Source organism: Grammomys surdaster, unplaced genomic scaffold (assembly GCF_004785775.1).
Source record: "Grammomys surdaster isolate TR1022 unplaced genomic scaffold, NIH_TR_1.0 126113, whole genome shotgun sequence".
NCBI lineage: Eukaryota > Metazoa > Chordata > Mammalia > Rodentia > Muridae > Grammomys > Grammomys surdaster.
Window position 1 is genome coordinate 4,338,948 of NW_021620921.1, and position 22,888 is coordinate 4,361,835.

A 22,888-nucleotide genomic window follows, 5' to 3' on the forward strand; every position below is an offset into this window, starting at 1 on the left:
TCTGTGTGCTCCCTCCCATTGCTGACTGTGTGCTCCCTCCCATTGCTCTCTGTGTGCTCCCTCCCATTGCTCTCTGTGTGCTCCCTCCCATTGCTGTCTGAGTGCTCCCTCCCATTGCTCTCTGATCCACTGAGATGTAAACAGGCAAGCGGCCTCCAGCTTTCACGGCCATGGAGTGAACTATCACCACGCTTTCCTCCTCATGATCAGCTGCATCCCTTCAAACTATGATCCAAATGAATCAGAAATCTGCTCACAGCAGCAGCAACAACAAAAAAGGCAACTCTATTCCACGGAGGTGAATACAAGTTTCAAATTGGACAAATCAAAACATGGCACAGATCAGGACAAACAGACACTCATATGTCAGTGTACATTTCTATAGGCATGTTCAAGTACCTTTGAGAAACTTCACTTTCTTTACAAATTTTATTAGTTCTCTTATTAATCATACCCCTTCAAAGGTAAAAATTTAAAGGAAGCTATGTGTCCCAGTCTCCATCACAATCAAGATAAAGACATAACCCATGCTCTGGCCATCAAACCTTACTCAGCATGAGCCACAGGGATGAAGGGACTCCACGGGAGGAGGCCATTTTCTTGGTACTCATCTAAAATACACTTTCAAAGGCTCAGAGGGGGCAGCAACTAACAAACCCATGTTGGCACCACGGTTTGCCCCAACACATTAATATTGTGCCACTATGAAGCAAAGTAAAAAGCCAAGTGCAAGTGCTAACTCAAATGCCCAGCAGCAGTGCTGTGTACCCCCGCTACCTGGCTCCAGCAGGCCCATTCAAAACCACTCAGCTCTGTTTGAGAACTGTTTTATTATATGGTTCCCCCAACCTAGCTTTGCTTTGTTTTGCGGTTTCTTTGTTGTTGTCCCAACACACCACACACACACACACACACACACACACACACACGACTCCATTATTTCTAGTGAACACTGGTAGGAAATCCAGGAGTTTCCAGGAATCCTTCATTATGTCACACCAGCAAGATGTGCCCAACATATCTGACATAGCCATGAAAAGAGCACAACAGAAATGGGGTAAAAGGTGGTTGTGTTACAAAAGCCAAGACAGGGACAGAAAATAGGGCTTTGCATTATAACCTCTGCTGGACAATATACTTTGTACCAGTGTATAGCTTTCATTTTTCTATTCGCTGAAAAATAAAACAAGGAACAGGAACAGCAATAGGGTAAAGAAAGTCATAATCATCCGAGCTCTAGGTAGAGTTTCTAATGCTGTGATAAACACTATGACCAAAAGCAAAGGGCTTCCCCGTGAGCTAGTCTGATGGAGATACTTTCTCAACTGAGGTTCCTCTTCCCAGATAACTCTAGCTTACTTGAAGCTGACAAAAATATCCAACCAGGACATAATACATCATTAAAACTACATAAAATGTTAAAAAGCAATAAAATAATAATAAACTGAGAGAAACTAAGTTTCAGGGAGAAATGATTGGGAACGAATGCGCAGAGGAGTGTATATACCTGGAAGGGCTGACTATGTGCAGAAGAGTATATTACCTGGAAGAGCTGACTATGTGCAGAGGAGTATATGTACCTGGAAGGGCTGACTATATGCAGAGGAGTGGATATACCTGGAAGGGCTGACTATGTGCAGAGGAATGTATGTGTGGAAAGGCTGACTATGTGCAAAGGGGTGTATGTATGTGGAAAGGCTGACTATGTGCAGAGGGGTATATGTACATGGAAGGGCTGACTATGCGCAGAAGAGTGTATGAATGTGGAAGGGCTATGTGCAGTGGGACGTACCTGGAAGGACTATCTGTGCATGATGAAGGTCACCCGACAACAGAAGAAATTTGAGAAATAATAAAACAAATTAAAAAATAAATAAAAGTAAACTTTTTAAAAAGGCTTTGAGAAAAGTTTCGTAAGTATCCAAGCTAAATCATCACAGTTAGACACTGAAAGGGCGGGGTCATACTGTAAGAGTAGCACTTATGCTTCCCTTTAGCAGAATAAGTGATACTCAGTGAGTGTGAGTGCAGGTTTACAGTAGAGAGTGAGCTAATGGCCTGGAAGACAGGAATGAGAGCTCAACACACTTCGGCTTCTTGAGCTCACCAGATGCCTCAGCATGGAAAGGCACTTGCTATGCAAGCCTGGAGACCTGACTTAGTCCATGAACCTGCATAAATGCAGGAGAGAACCAACTCCACAAGAATGGCCTCTGACCATGGAGGGTGCTATCTCATATTCACGTGCGCGCATGCACACACACACACACACACACTATATATATATATACACATATATGTGTATATATATATGCACACACACACTATATACACACACACACACACACACACACACACACACACACACACACACACGTGTGTGTTTTTATTTTTAATCTAGATGTCTTGTAGTACACCTAAAATGCTAAATGTAGGACACTGGGAAGTGAGTAGTTATCACTATCACTTGAAGTGGTAGATTTCTTCCCTAAAAACACAGGCCTATTCCCTATTCCCTTCTGTCACCCTCTGTCACTATGAAGTGATAGGTTTCTTTCTAAGAACACAGGGAGGTAACCTCCCATCACTATCACATGAAGTGGTAGATTTCTTGCCAAGAACACAGAAGATGAGGTGGGGAACCACTTTCTTTCCATTGCCACTCAGAATGGCAACAACATAGTTTAAGCAAAATTAAATCCTTGAGTCAAACTCACATAATTTAAATATGTAAATGAGCACTTGCAAACTATACTAAAGAAGATTAGACAGAGAAAAAACGTAGTTGTATAATTTTTCTCTCTCCAGCCCCATGTGAAAAGAAATAAAATAAATCAAATAAAAGTAATATGTTAGCTTGAGTTAACTGAGTAGATGCAGTATGTCTGTCACATATTTTAGAAGAATGCAAGTGTACAAATATGGGGGAAATGCTGAGGCATCTTATAAAATATGTTCTAAGCTGAAATTCAGCACCATCAGTAAAACTCAAGGGATAATTTTCAAAGCATAAAACACTTTCATCGGAAGAGTACTCTGACGTGAGGCATCCATGCCCTAGGAGGGGATCAGGCCTGGCGATGAAGTACAAGGGAGACACTTCCTAGCTGAGTGACTCAGAAGTTCCTAGTCTTCCTTCAATTTCCTTCTCCCTAAAACAGTTAATGATAATTCTCACCACACACCATAACAGAAAGTATTAAATTGAGGCAGGAGGCAGGGGGAGTTCAATATGAAATAGACACCAAGGAAAAGCTTCACACTCTCCACTGATCTACTTCTTTTGCCAATGGCTGCTATGTTTTCCAGGTGCACACAAACAAATCATCACAAATCACTCACTTCATCACATCTCAAAACCATGTCAAACATCTGCTCACTCTTTGCTTGGGAAGCTGTCTGCTGTGTGAGAAAAGCGAGAGCTAGTGTCAGAATCCAGCTGCCAGAGAAGCAGCTGGCCCTTCCTGAGCCATCAGCCATCTCTTCCATCTCCATCCCACCGTCTCCAAACTCAATTTCCTCCCTGGAAAATAGACCCTGGTGTCAACTTAGAACTACTGAGAATAACCAAGAGGATTTGTGTAAGGCGGACTTTTAACCATTCCCATTTATCTCTCACCAGGAATGGGGCTGCTACATCCTAGGATATGGAACATAGTTCACAAAATTAGATTGAAGCCTAGAGTTGTTACATTAAACACCTCTAAACCCAGTCCAAAAGTCAGACCAAAAGCAGACAAAGTGCCAGAAGTGACATTCTTGGTCCTTTGACTCCCTACAGAAAGTATAAGTTCCTGTACTTACTTTCATTGAAAGATCAGATACCATCGGCTATTTTAAAATTCAATGATTGTTAGTAGTTTTCTAAAGAGCATCTACTATACTGTACTCTTCATGGAGTAAGACGGCTCTGCATAAAGTCGCTTGCAGTCGAACTTAGTGGCCTGAGTTCAACTCCTGGTACCCACCACAAATCATCCTCTTATGCATTCACACAGACATACTCTCATACACATGCACATACTGAATAGACAAATAAAATAGTTTTAGACATTCTTTGTGGCTAGTGCAATCTAGCAAATGAGCAAACTAAGTCCCTGATTCGAGGGACCTAAGAATACCTGGCTGGCTACAGGGCCACAGAAGACCACTGAGTGAAGCCATCATATAACAAGACAGCAGACAAGAAGGTGAACCCTGCACCAATCAGTACCTCAACCAATTGGACATAACCATGACAAAATCAAGCAAACAACACAGGAAAGATAACCTGACAAATAAGCCTCAGTCTACCATCACTTTCTTGTTCTGTACCTGAAAATACTGCTTTATCAGATAGGGTTGGGTAACCCTGATCAACCTCTCTGTAAAATCAAACTACATCACAACCAACTCCAAATAAACATGAGACTCAGTCTCCCTGCTGCTAAAGAAAAACATCAAATTCCTCCCAGACAGATAGGTCTAAAATCATATATTCAATTAGCTTTTCCATATTTACTTCCATAGTAGCTTTTCTATTAAAAAAACTTTTTTAACTGTTTAAAATGGCTTTCCTTGAGATTGATGATGAGATTTATGATTGATAAACCACTCAAAAGTTAAGCAAAATACTTTAAAACAATCATAACTGTAAAACTAAATATCTTTGTGTTATTGAAGGCACGTCATTTCACCCAGTAACTCTTTGACTTACAGCTTTTAGAGACAAGATTCCTAAGTAGCTGACTTGAAGCTAATTGAGCATCCATCCACTAATATACAAATTAATAAACCACTTAGGTCGCAGCATAATACACGCCCTAGAATACACCTATTGACAGAATATTTACTCAGAACTATAATGTAAAATACAAGTAATTTGCAATGATAAAGCCAGAAGCCATTATGGAAACCTAATGACATTCACCCTGAAACCCTGCCTAAGAGAGGCCTCTAGTGGCTATGGTCAGCTACTAATGCCTCCCCCCCTTCCGCCTCATGATGATTCTGTGACCATGGTCATTCTCACTGCTACCATCTTTCCATTCTTTTCTTTCTATAACCTCTCTAACTTTCACTCTTTCTCTGCTCCCACTCTCTCCCTTTCTCTCTCCACCTAATTCCCTCTGATGATCACACATAGCCTCAAGCAAAATATGTAACTTTCAGTCACTGAATTACTCAATTAAGTCCAAGATGCCACTTTTTTAAATGCATATAAACTAATGTGCACCACTTATCCACCAGGAACTAACTCAGTTTCCCATAGATACAGGGTGCAGCCATGTGGTACAAAGCCCCAAAATTTATCTACTAATCTTCTCGTGGCAGCAACCTTAATTTTTAAAATGGCACCAAAGGTGATCTAAACCAGCCCAATGAAAATGATGTTTTTTAAAGGTTACAAAGTTAAGGCTAAGTTGATGAGCCTTCACGGGGTAGGTTTTCCTCTATCAAACTCATCAACCCAGGTACAAATGGGAAGGCTAAGCAATCTTGGTTCTTTTCGATGTGTGCAGAGCTACCTGCTACCTCCCTTTTTCTTACTGAGACCTCTCTGTTCCCAAACCCTTCTTTCCCTACACTACCCCGCCAGCTATCACCTATCTGGCCTTTATGCAATGTCCCACTGTCTAGAAATGATGGCAAGAACATTATTAAATTAGGGACAACTGATTTAAGTCATGTTCTATGCCACAAATGAATTACTTCACATTGCATGACTCCTGTGATCACCCAGCTCCAACACACACAGGGCTACAGGTGCCCCTGACCTAAAGCCACAGAACAACTACTCCCATGAGTACACAACCAGATTCACCCATATAACTGATGCTTCAAATGGAAAGGGTGAGAGGGGACTCACGAAGAAAAGGTGGCAGAATGGAAAGTACATATATATTCTTTTGTGATTTTATTCATTTTTTTAAATCATAAGAAAAATAAAACATTGTGTCTTAGACAAGGTTTCTATTACTTTGACAAAACACCCTGACCAAAAAGCAAGTTGGGGAGGAAAGGGTTTACTCGGCTTACACTTCCAGATCACAATTCATCACTGGAGGAAGTCAGGACAGGAACTCAAGCAGGACTGGAACCTGGAGACAGGAGCTGATGCATAGGCCATGGAGGGGTGCTGCTTCCTGGTGTGCTTCTGCTAGCTTGCTCAGCCTGCCTTCTTACAGAACCCAAGACCTCCAGCCCAGGGATGGCACCACTCACAATGGGCTGAGCCCTCCCCCACTGATCACTAATTGAGAAAATCCCTTACAGCTGGATCTCATGGAAGCATTTCCTCAACTGAGGCTCTATGATGACTCTAGCTTGTGTCAAGTTGACACACAAAACCAGCCAGTACACATTGCTTTGGGGTGTGGGTAGAGGAAGTAATGGAAACTGGGATCATATCTTGTACTAGAAAGTTCTCCAAGGAGAAAAGCACTGATTCAACACATAAGGCTGCTTATGAAGAATGGAAGCCAATCAGCAGACATGGGAGGGAAGGCAGACCTACAAAGGGAACCAACTACTAGGATGTGCTCCAGCTAAAAATCCCATGACAGTGACACACCTGCAGTGCAGACTAGGAAATGAGAGGAGAAAAGGCAGCCAAAGCACAGCCTGACAGAACGAGGTCTGAACGATAAAACACGGGCTTCTGATTAATGAGGAAATATCACAGACCAGCCTTCTTTGACCAATGCATGTGTCTCAGGTACAAAGTATGACCACTGGGTTCTCAAGCATATCCAGGCAAAAATGCACAGTGATGTCAACATGAAAATTAGAATTAAAAAGCAAAAACTAAAACTTAAGCACTGAAAAGTTTTTTAAAAACCTATCAGGACCAGTCTGTGCTGCCCAAATATTCTTGGATGTGTGGCCTTCCACTGGAGCACAGTCAACTTAACAGGAGCCACACTGTTAGAGAAAACTAACTCTCTCTCTCTCTCTCTCTCTCTCTCTCTCTCCCAGCCCCTAGGACTTCACGTTCAACTCCTCTCTCCATTTTGGATTTGTACTGGCTTGGTCTTGAACAGGTCTTGTGCGTGCTGTCACAACCCTTGAAACCTCATATGTACAAATGCCCTGCTGTGTCCAGAAACCGTTTCCTTGTAGGAAACCCTCTGGCTCTTACACTATTTCTATCTCATTTCTACAATGATCCCTGAGCCTTGGGGGGTGGGGTGGGGGAGGCAGAGAGTACACATATATCTTCCAATTTGCACTGAGCATCCTGTAGTGTCCTATTCTCTGAATCTTGGCCAATGATGGCTCCCTGTATTAACTGTTATCTACTGTAAATAGAAACTTCTCTATGAGGGATGAGAAATGCATTAATCTATTTGTATAATAATAAGTCACTATGGGTCACCTTAGTACTATGTCTACTTAGCAGAATAACAGTAGGTGTTCTCATAGCTTTTACAGACTACTTCTTAGGCAAGTCACATGAAAATAATCTGCAGATATACTGCCATAAAAGGGTGGGGTAAAGCACCTTAGAAGAAAATTGTATTGTGATTTTAGCAGATCTGAGACTAGTAAGTGCTTTTGTGGACATCAGTAAAACACTTGACTTGGTTACAAGTACTTTTAACAGTATCTTAGATCCTTGTATAGCTGGTCAGAACCTAGCTAAACCACAGCTACCATTACATGCAATTCTGTCTTTCCCACTTGTATTTTCAGTGTGAATGTTATTTCAGCTTGCAGATAGGAGGTTTAGTTCTGATGCCATGGAGTGGCCTGTGTTCTGATATGTAATCATGTAAATTATTTTTAGATTTTTATTTAACTGTATTTATGCCATCTACATTCAAAAAGGATTTGTAGCCCTTCGGGGCAAAACACAAATATAATAACATACCAAATTAGTATCACCAGATTAAAGAGACAGCCAGAGGGAGAAAGGAGGAATATTGATATTTCTATCAATTTGGCTTTTCCTTCCTTTATTAAACGTACTAGTTCCATCTGTGTGTGATCCTAGATTGTAGAGCCACTGTCCTGAAAGCTCCAATCACCTCAGGAAGATGAAAGACCAGAGTCTTCTGCTGAATGAGGCCTCTGGCTTATTAGCCTCATTTTCTTGGGTCTGTGCTAGGCTACTTTCATCATGCTGACTCTCGGCTTGATGGCCCTCCAACGTGACAGTGGAAGCCAGCTAGGCACTCCTGGGTGACTTTGGGTCTCTTTGTGACTCTCTTAATTGCTTATCTTGGGTATAATTCTTATTTTCCTTTCATGATACCAAAAGGGAAATGTTTTGACACTTAGCCTTCCCCCCCACCCGGGAAGTTAGAGATGATTTATTTATTTTTACTTTGTGAGTGTTATACATGTATGTATGTATGCTACATGTGTGCCTGGTATCCACAGAGGCCAAAAGAGGGAGTCTAGTCCCCTGTAATTGGAGTTAAATGCAGTTTTTGAGTGACCATGTGGGTGCTGGAAACCAAACTTGGGTCCTCTGCAAAAATAGCAAGGTTCTTACCCTCTGAGGCAATCACTTGGGATCCTAGAAATGTTTGGAAAAAAGATGGCCCTATAGCCATAGTATAAGCATACTAAAAACAAAAGCTTTGGTTTTTGTTTTAATTTCGTTAATTCAAGTTAAGCTTTTCTTCATCTTTATGAATTTTATTGATACCGAAATGTAGTCATATTTTTAGTAGCTGTGCTTTGTCAGAGGACAAAATTGGATTCCTTGGTTTTATTTACTATGGCTTACACACATATGCATCTTTGGGAATTCTCAATCAGTAAATGTCATTAGAAACACAAATGATAAATGCAATGCATGCCTCAGCAGCGTGCATAGGAAAGTGATTCTCGAAGAGCTGAGGATTTCTAATTTTTTTTCTTTAGCCCTGCACATTGTTTATAAGGTATGTGAGTGAGTGTGTATGTGAGTGAATGCGTGTGTGTGTATTAGAAAATGTATCTGTTAATGTATATATAGGTATGTGTCTGAATATATATGTATGATTGTGTTTATATATGTGAGTAAATGTGTGTTGTGTTTGTATAAGTCAATGTGTTTATATGTGGTAGCATGTATATCTAAGTGTATGTGTGTGTATATGTGTGTGACTATATCTGTGTATATTAGTGTAGTAGTATCTGTGTGACTATATGTGTGAATGTATGTATTAGTGTAGTAGTATGTACGTGACTATATCTCTGAATATATCTATTAGTATATGCATGTATGTGTGAGACAGAATGTTCATGTATATACACACATGTGAGTTAAGTATATGTGCAAGGGAAAGAATATATGTGTGAGTTAGAGTGTGTGTGTGTGTGTGTGCGTGTGTGTGTGTGTGCGTGTGTGTACATGGGTATATGTATGTGTACAAGTGTATGTCCTTTGGGGTACACAGCAGAGTTCTGAATATTGCCCAGGGAATCACAGTACTAGAGTGTATCAAATAAACCTTTAAAATTAAGGAACAGTTTTAATTTATGACAAGAACTCTACTGTCTACTTTTGAGATTATAAGTGAACTATAACATGTTTGTGACAATAACCAGGGGTGTGTGTTATAATCTCTATTGTAGTGAGTGAAATAATAATAAAATATTGCAACTCTAGCAAGCCAGTAAAAACTGTAAATTACAAATAGCTGGTCAACCCAAAACAATGAATGAAGTATGTACAAAAAACAGCTGGGGTCCGTATAAAACAGACAGTAGATGATAGATGTAAACTCACATAGAAGCGATTAAATAAATATAAACAGATTAAATAATCCTAACAGTTTTATGAATAAATTTTGTATAAAATTTCTATAAAAACAAAAATTGTTTAAAATTAATAAATAAAGAATTAGAAAACCTTCATTGTTATTATCTGTATTAGGAATTGAATTCATTTCCACTAACCATATGTAAAGAAAACCCTAGGCCCACATGGCTTTACTGTGAATTCTTTATAAGAGAAGTGTAGCCAGAAAAAAATCACAAGGAATCCTACTATTAACAACCTAAAAAATAATAAAATAAACTGTAATACTGATAAGTCTATGGATATATATATACATGTAGTTTAAATGAAATTTCTCATCTGTGCTGACAATACTCCTTCCAAGATCCAAAAACCCTCCAGCAAACAGGAGAAGTCCTCTTTTGGGTCATTAGCCGGGTTGTCCAAGAGACTCCTAAAGCATTACAGAGTATTCCTGTTGCCTTTAGTGGCCCCCACAGAGGTGGAAGATAAGTCTCTATTGCTGAAGGCACCATAAACTTCAGAAACAGGGTCCAGAGGGGCCTGAGCTAGAAATGACACCTCCTCCATGAAGACTAGCTTTCATGGTATAAGGAGACACCACGCAGTCTTCCAACAGAGGGAAGCAACCAACAGTCAACACACTCATGATGCCTATGAACCACAACGACAGGTTTAGAACAATAACCCTAAGGGTGCAATACAGGCTCACACATCTTGCCAATAACCAACAGCAATTCTAATTGGAATTAAGGCCCACTCGGCAGGAAGAAAATCATGCCTGGTACTAGCCAACTACCCAGGACTAGTGAAGTCATGGATCTTGGAGGAGAATCTATAACCACTACTTTACTAAATCAATGTAATCCCTAACTGTATTATAAATATCTACTCTTACACATAGAGATAAATGGAGTCCTTACCCAGCATGAAGAAAGTTTCCCTTTACAATACTTGGAGAGCATAACAGAAAACCACAACCAATCAAAATGCAGAGTTGTAGAGCAGAGTCCCGATGAATGCAGCTACAAAACAACTCCCACACCTAAGATTCAGGGAACACTGTAGAAGTGTATACAGAAAGACTGTAAAAGCCAGAAGAACAGGGAGTTTGTTGTGAGACTGTGTCTCTCAGTAATGTCAGAAGCTACACCTAGAAAATCTGACCAACACAACAAACCAAATGAACAAATATGAGCCGCACAAGGACAACAGACATCCTAATGAGGATTAGTGTGGAGGGCAAGAGGCCTCAACCCAAGACAATGAAGTATAGGCATGCCAAGAGCAGTAGCAATAATCTTTCACAAGGAAGAGCATACCAAGTGAAACATATACATACATACATACATACATACATACATACATACATACATACACATATACATATATGGATATACATATATGTACATACACACACAAATCCATTATACAGACTGAGGAAGATGTATTTAAATAATTTGGACTTTATAAGGATATACATATATGTATGTAACAATAATTAATGAAAAAAGGGGCCATAAATTTGAATGACAGGAGGGTTATAAAGGAGGATTTGGAAGGAGGAATGAGAAAGGGGAAATGATGTCATTATATTATAATACTAAAAAATTTAAGATAGCAATTACAAAGGGAGGACACAGGTTGGGTGGGTACAGAAAGGGAGTGAATCTAGGAAGAGTTGAGGGGAGAGTAGGATCAAGAGACATTACACGAAATTCTCAAAAGAAGTAATAATATTTTTAAAATTTAAAAATAGGAACCATAAAATACTCTAAATCTTAAGATTCACTTACTATAGCAGTAAATACAGGAAAAAGAGATTAAGAAATACCTGTAATAGTTATCTAGACTTTAGTAGATGAGATCATAACAATATAGAAGACCTGACTTCCCCCTGGGCACTGATGTAAGAACTAACACTCTATAAACTATGCAGAAGTCAATGCAGAAGATACCAGCTATAAACTCAGCTCTATTCTTCAAAGACAACTATGTGGATTTACTTAGTAATAAGGGCATCAGCAATCTAATCTAAGTATCTGGACAGAAACTATAATTCAGAGTAGCCAGAATCCCACAACATAACATTCAGTCTGTGGTCCATGGGATCAATCTGATATAACTAGAGTAATTTCCTAAATACTAATGTGGTTGATTATAGGAAAAAAAGAAAAAAAAAGACTTTCAAAAAGGGAGCCAAACCATTTACCTCACTAAATCAAACTGAGCTTACTGAACCAAACCAGGGAGAGGCTAGGTGCATGGGGGACTTCAGTGGTCCTGATACTCTCTGGTTACACCACTGTTTCCCACAGAAATCAATGTGAGTTGCCTACAAGGACAACACTGGGATATTTTAAGCAGAAAAAAACCATGAGAGGACAAAGACGGCCTAAAGGGAGCTGGTTGTTTGAACGTCAAGCTACAGTACCTATACCACTCATATCACAGATTTAAAACTTTAAATGAGTGGAAAATGCTCATGCAAGTCACAATTTCAAACCAGTTCCTCTCAAATATCCAAAAAAAGTTGATAAAAGGCCTTAGGGAAACAGTGATGGATCAGTTACAGACTTATACCTTGCAAACTGTATCCACATCCCAAGGCACAATCGTCCGCAGATCGATGACTTCACAAGACACTCCAAGCTTTTCTTGGGCCATGGAAGCCACCTCCCGGATGACATGAACCTGGAAATGAGGAGAAACACAGAGAGAATGACTATAACAGGTTGAAGCTGAAAGACTAGCTGAATGTCAGCATCATTCGTAATGCTACTGCCTGCAGTTGGAGAAATGATCTGCAGGGAGAATACATAAATGTTGATCACCAAGTCACAAAAATAATCAAGGACAAATGTCTAGAAATCAGTTAGAAAAAAATGCCAGGAGAAAAGGAAAAATATTCATTCCAAAAGCTCAGAAGGCAAACAGGGGCAGAGGCAAAGACAGGATGACTATAAAGCATAGAGAGAGAACTCACACACTACCAACATTCAAAGAAAAGGAGTGGGGGGAGAGGAGAACAAGAATGCTAAACATGAAACAGCTAAAGAAACTGAAAAGAAAAAAAAAAGTCAGTAATTCCAAAAGCTAAAGACCAAAAAGTTTCATAGACAAAGTAGCAAGTACCCACACCCAAATAAGAGAGAAATGCTGGGTTTAATTAGGAGAGGCACTGGAGAGATGGCTCAGTGATTAAGAGAAGTTGCTGCTCCTGCAGATGACCCAGATTCAATCTTTAGCATCATACATGATGGCTGAAAGCCAGCTCAGAGAGAGAGATAGAGAGATAGACAGAGAAGGACAGACGGATGGAGAGAAAGTAGAGAACTATGACACAAGCCCTGCTATTACAGCTGAGGCAAATCCAAAGAAAGAGAAAGATAGCTTAAGATACCTAGTTCTGTCACATGATCATAGGAGAAGTGGTCCACGTGGCCAGCAAAGCACTCGTGAGAGAGCACAAAAGATAGGATGAGGAAGATCTCAGTGCGACGTGAAACACAGATATGCAACATGAGCTACAAAGGTATTCTTAATGGACACAGCTGTGCATATCCACTTAATATCTCAGTGTGATGGAATAGGTACTTCCAGTCACAAAATGAGTAAATGCCAAGAAATGAAAGTGACTAAGCGAATAAAATTGTGTTGCTTGTAAGCTGGGCACAGTGGCAACAGCCTGTAATCTCAGCACTTGGGAGGTATAGGCAAGAGGAACAGAAGTTCAACTCCATCATCAGCTGATTAGCAAGTTCAAGGCCTGACCTGAGCATCATTAAGGCTCTGTTTAAAGGCAGTCATGGCTGAACAAGGTACAGAGGATAAGTAATAGGTGAGTCCTCAGCCTTAAATAAGACATTCCATCTGAGGCTCAGGGACAATGTAGAAGAGGGGTCAGACACATTGAAACCTAGAACTTAGAACAGCTATGAATGGCTGTACTTGCTCTTCACAAGAATGGGCCTATCAATGACCAGTCAGTCATGAATGGAGGAAGAGTTTAGGGACGCCACATAACAATGTGGAAATATTTACTACTGATGGATTTATAGGAAAGAGGAATCACTGCCTTCAGACTAGGCTCCAATGGAGAGTTCCAATCCACTACTCACACAGATATCCCTGTGGTTAAACTAACTGGGTTATAAAAGTCATAAATCTAGGAACAAGACTGAGGAGCATAAAGGAGGGGCTGTGATAAAAATGAAAGAGAGAAGAGAGAGAGTTAGGAGATGAAAATAATCAGAGCACAATGTGTGTGTGTGTGTGTGTGTGTGTATAAGTGTCAAAGCAGAATGTTAATCAAAAATAAAAGTAAATAAAGCCCTGCTTTAAAAAGAAGCTGGATCGCTTACTTAAAATTTGCTCAGAGTAGATCATATGTCTCCTCAGTCTGCACATACATGCACATGTGCACTGCAGCAGTAAACTACTGATTAACTCGGCTGGGGTCATCATTTAACAGCGTATACATATGTGAAATCATCACGCTATCCAACTCAAATCATTCTTATCTGTCAGTTACGCCTTAATAAATTTAGAGGTGGGGATGGCTATCAGGAGACATAAAGGACACACCAGAATGACAAACAAAGAGTTTCCCAGTGCAGTGTGGACTCAGCAGGTGGTCAGCATTACAGACCTGAGTGCCCCAGGCAACCAGAGTCACATCGCTGCCCTCCTGGATGACTTCAGCCTGAGACAAGGGGATCTTGTAAGGTTCTACTGGGACCTGTTCCACTAAATACATAATGAGAGAGAAAAACAAGTTAATGAATGTTCCCAAAGTAACACTTGTGTCTTAGAGAATATAAGAAATCTCACTGTGACAGGGTCTCATTGTTGAAAGCTTCACGTAAAGATATAAATTTTATTATATAGCTCCATGACATCACAGCCCAGATAAATAATATGCTGCATTTGAAATATATCATCTATCCTGAAACATGAAAGACCACAATAAATCTTAATGGTGCACATTTTCATCCAACTTAACTCATCAGAATTGGCGAAGCGTAAGAACTGAGTGTTCAATAGCAAGACGATGACCAAGGGAAATGGACTGCGGCGGATGGAATTCTCTTCACTGCACAGATTTAAAACTGTTATGGTTAAAGTGTTTATAAATTTGGGCCCAGTGAAATGGTTCAGCACGTGAAAGTTCTTGCAGCACAAGCTGGGTGACCTGAGTTCAATCCTAAGAGCCCACATTAAAGACGGAAGAAGAAAAGCCACTGGACAATGTTGTCCCCCCCACTTCCACAAACATACTGTGTCATGTCCAAACAAAATCATTTAAAAGTTATTATTAAATGAAGCTTGAAAATTATTAACAAATTTGTCAAAACCCTAGCTCACTGTTCAAGTAAGTTCTTATGTTCACAGACCAGTTTTCTTTCAAGCAGAAAATGTGTAAACATTTGAAACACGGGAAACACATAGTAGGATTAAGTTCATTGTGTTTCACTTTTGTTCTTTGCACAGATGAAAAATATTACCCATAGGCGACCAACAGATGGAAAAATGGACAGACACAGAGACATATTTGACCAGAGTTCTAAATTCTACTAGGCTGTTAACCATCATGAAAGTCAGGACCAAACTGAGGACACCTGGCCAAAGATAGCACCCTGGCCTTCTGCCGTCACTTCACGCTCTAGCTGCAAGATCACTGGACCAGCAGAAAGGACAGGAAATCAGCACACATTCTATTCTGCTTGAGAGCCAGTGAGGGACATGCAAGAACCCTGTCTTCCTGTCTTGTAAATCAATTGTCAGCTGGTGAATAGCAAATCCCTGGAATAAGGATTCTGAGGCTGGCACACTAGCAATGACGGCTTGGCATCTTGGCACATCTTTTTTGAAAAACTGTCAGCAATGACTGCCTTGTTGTCTTAAATAAATTACCCAGAACAATAAGGTCTCATTATTTTAGCAATTAAGGAACAGCATGGCAAACAATGCTTTATTCTCTCTTTCTTTTTTTTTTTTTTTAACATCATACAGAAAATGTGATTCAGGGAAAGGCATATTAAGACCAAATTGGGGGCCATAAACCCTCTGTAGGGGGCAAGTGAAGTCCTGGGTAAACATCAAGAACCAACATCTCAGCACATGGGAGAGCCAAGCCTCCCACAGGTAAGGCTCAGAAAGATGGCAAAGTCTTCCACTAATCCAAGTGTGAATGCTGACAGTATGTACAGAAAATGTCCGCTTTCTATTTTCTAGCCTCTGCCCCCATGTTTACAGCATGAAGATTACTCCTGTGTGTAGACTAATACTACCAAAACTAGCTAAAGTAGACTCCTTATTCAGTTGTACATAAAAACCCTGCCTCCCTGTTCAATGGTGTATATTAAACAGGCTGGGCTTCAGGGTGCTGCAGTTTCTCCATTCAAGAGCCCAAGCCACCAGATCCCAGTCTTCTTGTATGTTGGTTGTGTCCATGTGTAAGCCCCTTCTCTCACCATCTCAGTCAGGTCAGTCCCTGGAGCCATGCTGAATGTAGCAGATCTCTTCAGAGTTCTTCTCAGCTTTGCATGAGTTTAATCTTAAGCACTTGGAAGTAAGAGTACAACTTGAATATGCTCATTTGCAAATGAGCCAAACCAGACGAGCCAGTGAAAATCCACAGGTACTCTTTAGTTATATTAGTTTAAATGATAGCATATTCCAGAAGGTTATTTCAAATTCGCAAGTTTGTATTCCTATGTACTATGTGCTTTCTGAAAAAGAGCAAGCAACAGGAGTTGGAACTCTGGCATCGGGAGCTACAGAGCATCGCATATGCTCAGAGCGTGCACACCAACTGAATCCATTCCCGTCTTCATGATGATTGCATTCACATCCTAATGAGTGGTGCACAGAGAAATCCACAGCACCAGATCCACAGCGATGGCAGGCAGTGCAACTGACAGAGCAAGAACGCAATTATTGGGCAGGATGGGTTTTATAAACAAATACTATAAACCTCTCACCTTGACACTCGCTTGCACATAAGAGCACATTTGCATGCCTAGCACAGATTCCCTTACAGACTCACGGCATGAATATGTTCATTTCATTTCCCATAACTTTTCCCTCAATTTTCTTTTACTAAGCCATCTTAAACACATTTTTGAAAGAAAGTGCATAAATAATATATACATATAGTCAGTTAACAATGACTAAGCTTCCAATGTATCTAAGCCTCAAGTAAGACATTGGACCAAAAGAAACAAAAAAACCAAAAACAAAAACTGAAGAAGTCACTCATACTATTGAGAAATGAAACATTCTGTGGGAATTATAAAGATAAAAGATCCTTATTAGTCAAAAAAAGTACAAACATGGTATCGACATGTCACCAGCCTCTCTGGGGATCTAGGAGGAGGCAACAGTCTGCTTATGGAAATCAAAGAGATCTCACTAAGTACGGCACAAGTTGGGGAAGTCTTGGAGACAGAAGTGGTTAGCATGAGAGACAATAAATAAGGACTCTGGTCTAGAGAGCTAGCCCCAGGACAGCCAGGATTACACAAAGAAAACCCACTTAACCAAAACAAACAAACAAACAAATAAATAAATAAATAAATAAATAAATCTGAGAGGAAACAAAAAGCATGAATGTGTGCAGCCAAGTATACACAGCATCTAAGAAAACAGACTTATGATATTTCAGGTGAGGCAAATATTGAAACCTGTCAATCATCATTCCCCATCCCTTTAAAGAACTTGCCAATGTCTTCTGATTTCCTATATTAATTACTTGTGTGCAAGAAAATTAACCACTGATCTCCATGCTGCAAATTCCCCTGTGAAGTACACAATGACCATTACAGACATATAAAGATCACTGATCCTGCCCCCACACTGAGCTTCAAGAATGACAGTTTCCCCACAAATGTAAGACATGGGTAAAGCTTTATCATACCTGATGCCCTGACAAGACATAGATGGCCCCTGTATTAAAAGTACTGTGAATTTCTGGAATGCTAGCCTATGGTGTCTGATGATTACATATACTTAATGTCTGCACTGCATCCTGAAAACAGCCTGCCTCACCTGTCACTCCCACGGGAGAGAGGGAGAGACAAATCTCTCCAAACACAAGCCAGCCTCCAGCATTATTTCTGCACCTAATTTGGTAGTCTCTGACAAATCATTATATTACTTTTGTGTCCCAGGATCCCACCTGTGATTATGGAAATATCACAGGAACATGAGGACACATTATCTTAATCACAACAGACATCTTTTTGTGTTCTGAGGGAAAAAGACAGCATTGCAATCTACAAAACGTCACTGACTCCATCATTAAGGCTGCATAGGACATTTCCATTCTAGAAAGAGTTGCTCTTACCCACAGCGCCATTTGCTGTATATGTCTCATAGAGGCACCGTGGATTAATATTCCCTTTTGGAAACGTTAGTGCAGACAATGCAAATGAAGCTATTAGTAAGCAATGCAACTGTAGGCGGAGCAGTACTACACTCGATACTATCCCTGCGATCTCTTTGTATCGTGGACAAACTTATCTGAAAAGATGGGAAGATACAAAGCTCATACCTAGGCACGCCAGACAATAATTCCCTTGAGATCTGACTATTAAATAAAAGCCATCTGAACAAACACTACAAGTAAAGAATCCACAAGTATCCTGCCTGTGATCAGAAGAGTTCTCATGCACATACTTTTATATGTAATCATTTTAAGGTTGTAAGTGTCTTTACGCATGCCATTATTTCTGAAGGTCATTCATATATTCTTACTATTGAAATGTCACTAAAGAACTTATTGTTTCTAATTCAATGGCAATGTTACTCTGGAAAAGTCTACACCTTTTTCAACTTAAATGCTCCTGCTATCACTTTTGTGCATGTGTGAGTGTGTTCATGTGTGTAGTATGGAAACATGCATGTGGGAACACGTATGTGGAAGCCAGAACACAACCCTTAGGTATCATCTTCCAAAACACCTCCTTTGAGTCAGGGTCTCAAACTGGTCTGAAACTCAGCAAGTACACTTGACTGGCCAGTAGGCCCAGGGTTTCTCCTGCCTCTGCCTCCCCGGGGTTGGAATAACAAGCACACCATCATGCACAGCCTTTATACATGGGTTCTGGTGATCAACCTCAGTTCCTCCTGGTTGTAACTAAATTATTTAACTGAGTCACACACACACGGGGGAGAGGGGAGGGTAGGAGAGGGAGAGAGGAGAGCTCCTGAGCTCCTGAAATCATTCTTAATAATCACTTAATTGAATAATCACATCCTACATCTCCAGCTTTTCTGCATGACAAAAATTAGAAAGCTTCTCAAGATGGCTGGCAAGCACGCATGGCAAAGGCGGTGGTGCTATGACAGAGCATCTATCTGCTCTTTGTAAGACTTGCAATTAACCTCATTACATTTTTGCAGTCTTGTTTGACATGACAAAGGAAAGCTTTCATGGGACTGATATTTCATAACACAGAGTGTAGTGAACTTTAACCACGGCTACAGCCTCTTTAATTTTCTCAGTTACTCAGAGTAGTTTTTTCCATGCAATCAGCAGGATGTTACATTTCTAGGTTGGCAACAGTGCTACCAAATCAACTGTACTGACAACTGGTCTTTCTTCTTTAAAATACTGGAATTACTTTGGAATTTTTATATGAGACACACACATGAAGATTCAAAGCTACCATCCACAAATGAGAGAAAACAGGTGAGGTTTATAGTTCTGCATCTGGGTTACCTCACATGGAATGGTTGTTCGTATCCATTTACTTAAAAATTTCACTTTTCTTAATGGTTGAATAATATCCCATGTGTAAATGTACCATATAGAGATCAGTAAGCGGTCACTAGGAGGGGGGCTTTCAAGGTAGGGAAGAACATAGCAATAATGGAACAGGAAGAGTTAAATGGGATGGGGTTTGGAAAAGAAAACCAAAAAAAAAGGGATAGATGACTGACCCTAAAGACATTCTGAAAAAGACATGAAAAATTATTGCAGATGCTTCCTAAAATATAAACATTTGCATACATAAAAACAACCTAAATACAGTTACACTTTTCCGGGACAACTATCTCCCTACTAGATACCACAAGCTAACTAATAAAAACCCAATGTCAGGAATGGGTTAACTCTATCAGAGTTGTTGGCCAGTTAGGTCTTATAGACTCTCATGATTTGCATGTTCTTGCCACTGTTCTTAGTTATCCTCCTGAACTGATGGCAAGACCGTGTAGCTGAATATATCATATATTTGACCATAAAACATGGAGAAATCAAGCAGGTACTGACATGGAAGCTTAATCCTTACTGGCTAGTTTTTACCCTGAAATTGCTATGCACACTACTAGAGGAAGAAAGTAAAACTCAGTCTTATCCAGACATGCTGACTGGTGCAAGGGTGGCACACACGGCATAGGAGTAACCAACTACTCTCTAGCATTCCACTGAATACCTCATCCATTTCTGGGCCTTTCCACATCACCACAACCATTTAGACCTCATTGTCAAGAGTAATGTCTGGTGTTTCTAGAACTTGTATTTGGCATGTTGGTTAGGCTGTTTGCTTTATTTGTTTTGTTTTGTTTTGTTTTGTTTTTTGTTTTGTTTTGTTTTGTTTTGAAGGTCTTACTATGTATCCCTGCATCCCTGGCTGGTCTTGAACTCACAGCAATCCTCTTTCCTCAGTTTCCCAAATGTTGGGATTGCAGGTATGCACCACCACATCCAGCTTTCTTGAACTTTCTCAACTGTGGTTACCTATTAGGTAGAGACCAGTACCAGTTTTTATATTTGTGTATGAACAGGCAATAGCAACTACTGGCCCCTGGGGAAAAAAATGACAAGATGATCTTGACTTCAAGCTCCATGCACTACCAAGGTGCAACCAAAAACTACATGGGGATTAGAGAAAGCAGTAAAGGGCTTAATACTGATTTTGTGAGCTTCTAATTTACAGATCAATTTTTATTAATGTATCAATTCACTGATAATAGACATATTTTTGAAAAAGCTATTTGTAGAATATTTATAGCTTGATCTTTAGTACTTGAGTATACAGATTATACATTTCTTGATTTTTGTACAGACATGTGTTTAATACAGACATTTCCTTCTACATACTTAAATGTATATAAATAGATGTTTTCTTCAGTACTGTTTAAAACAGAATTTAGAAGCAATTCAATGTTCATAAGCAGGGTAAAGATGTGGGTATGGTACACATTTTATGAAGTAACAATCAGCTTCACCTATGTTAACTGACAGAAATATATCCAAATATGTGGCAAGATGGGGGCATGTGTCAAGAGACCCCACCCTTAACTGAAGAACTATTTGTGGTTGATGGCTTCTAGTAAAGAAGACTCAGGTTTTCCTTAAGAATGTGGTCCCCGGTATGTCCACCATATTACAGTACACAGCCCCACACCCAGGAATATAGAAGCATTACCAACTGGACCCAATGAGTATTTAATGGTGGTGGGGGGGAATCACAAAGTTGGTAGAAGTGGGGGTGAATGTAATCAAAACACATTATATGAAATTCCCAAAGAATTAATAGAAATATATTTTAAGGAATACTTCCTTATAGAAAACTTACAGCTTGCTCTTTATTACTTGAATATACAGACATATTTGTAGATTTTTGACCATTTATAGAAAAATGTTTCACAAAGCAAGTTACAGGAAAGTGCTTATATCTTTTTTTTATGTTTATACATCAGCAAATATCGTCCACGTTGTCACCTATGCAGATAAATATAAATCCACAGAAGTTGGGCTAAGGGGGAGTAGGAAATAAAGGGGATGGAAGGGGAACTTGTGCTATTTTAACTCTGTATATAAGCTATAGATGACTACAGAACTGTAACAGGAGAACTTGGTACAAGGTACAGTGACTCATGATCCTAAACTGTACACATTGGTGAGAGCATCACTCTATCACATGGCATAAGCTTGGTCACTAAGAAGATAACTAACGGAAAATAAGGACACATGTGTTTAATGTTCAAATTCAATCTAGAAAGTAAATCGGAAAATTCTTCTGGGCCCAGTGCCATGAACAGCACAGCTTATCGATCACAGAAAACATGTCAACAAATTCAAAGGCAACGCTGCACTTCAAGTTCACTGCAAACCTTTGATTCTCCTCTGTTCTCAACATTTTATTAAGGCATTCTGCAATGAGGAAATTATGTCCTGTTAACTGTGGATCCACTTGTCTTAGATACAACAAAAGGTCTCCTCCATGGCTAAGATAGAAACGGATCTCTGTGAACAATGCATAATAGAACAAAGACATACAGAGTAAACCACTGTCAGCAAACACACGCTTCTGAAGTGATACACAGATACACAGATTCAGATGATAAAGTATACTACACATATAGATTGAAAGTATATATTCTGATTATACACACAAACACACACTCATATAATATATAGAAGGAAAACAGGAATTATTTTAGATAAATGACATTTGGGGTTCCTAAGGAAATCAATGTTTAGAATCCTTAAAGTATTTTTCAAAAACTATGGAGACAACAATACTTCGGATTTGGAGAAATCTCTCTCTGCTATCAACACAAGTCAATTTTAAAAACTAAACAGAGTAAAATAGAAGCCCAATACATGAGCCTTCAATAAATTATAGTGGGCTCATACAATTGATATGAACTTAAGATAATAATTATGCAACAGAACTGTATCTGCCTTAGATAGATTTTCAAGTACTTTTTTCCTCATAACCAAGATGCATTTCCCAAATAATTCATTAACAGTCAGGTGCTAGAAGTAGAGGTGCAATATATTAATAATATTTAAAAGTCAGTAGCTTGCTGAAGAGAGAAGTAACCTATTTTCCTTAGTAGAACAACAACTATTCATACAACTGAAAGGCATGCTCATTCTGACTAATGCCCTAATAGTGTACACAACTGTGCAGAATTATCACAATTGTAATAATAATGAACACTGACTATTCGCACAGTAGGCTATGACACAGCAATCCAGATAAACTAGACGAAGGCGACAACATGGATGAATCTCTGTGACACTAGGTTGGGCAAAAGAAGACAAACAGAATATATGGGAGACTCCATTTCCACAAAGTCCAGCTAATTTAAAATAAAGATGAACAGCTAACCTAATCACAATCAGAAAGCAACTAGGCTTCGGGCTGAGAG

General features: G+C 39.6%; 1 protein-coding gene across 1 annotated transcript in view; it reads right to left on the minus strand.

Annotated features, from left to right (window-relative positions):
- Positions 1-22,888, minus strand: part of Bckdhb (branched chain keto acid dehydrogenase E1 subunit beta) — a 176,621-nt gene that overhangs the window by 99,938 nt on the left and 53,795 nt on the right. The window contains exons 7-8 of the mRNA XM_028756196.1: positions 14,367-14,464; positions 12,299-12,409 (exon numbers count right to left, since the gene is read on the minus strand). Of these exons, the coding sequence (XP_028612029.1) occupies positions 12,299-12,409; positions 14,367-14,464 (209 nt within the window). The remainder of the gene's footprint in view (positions 1-12,298; positions 12,410-14,366; positions 14,465-22,888) is intronic.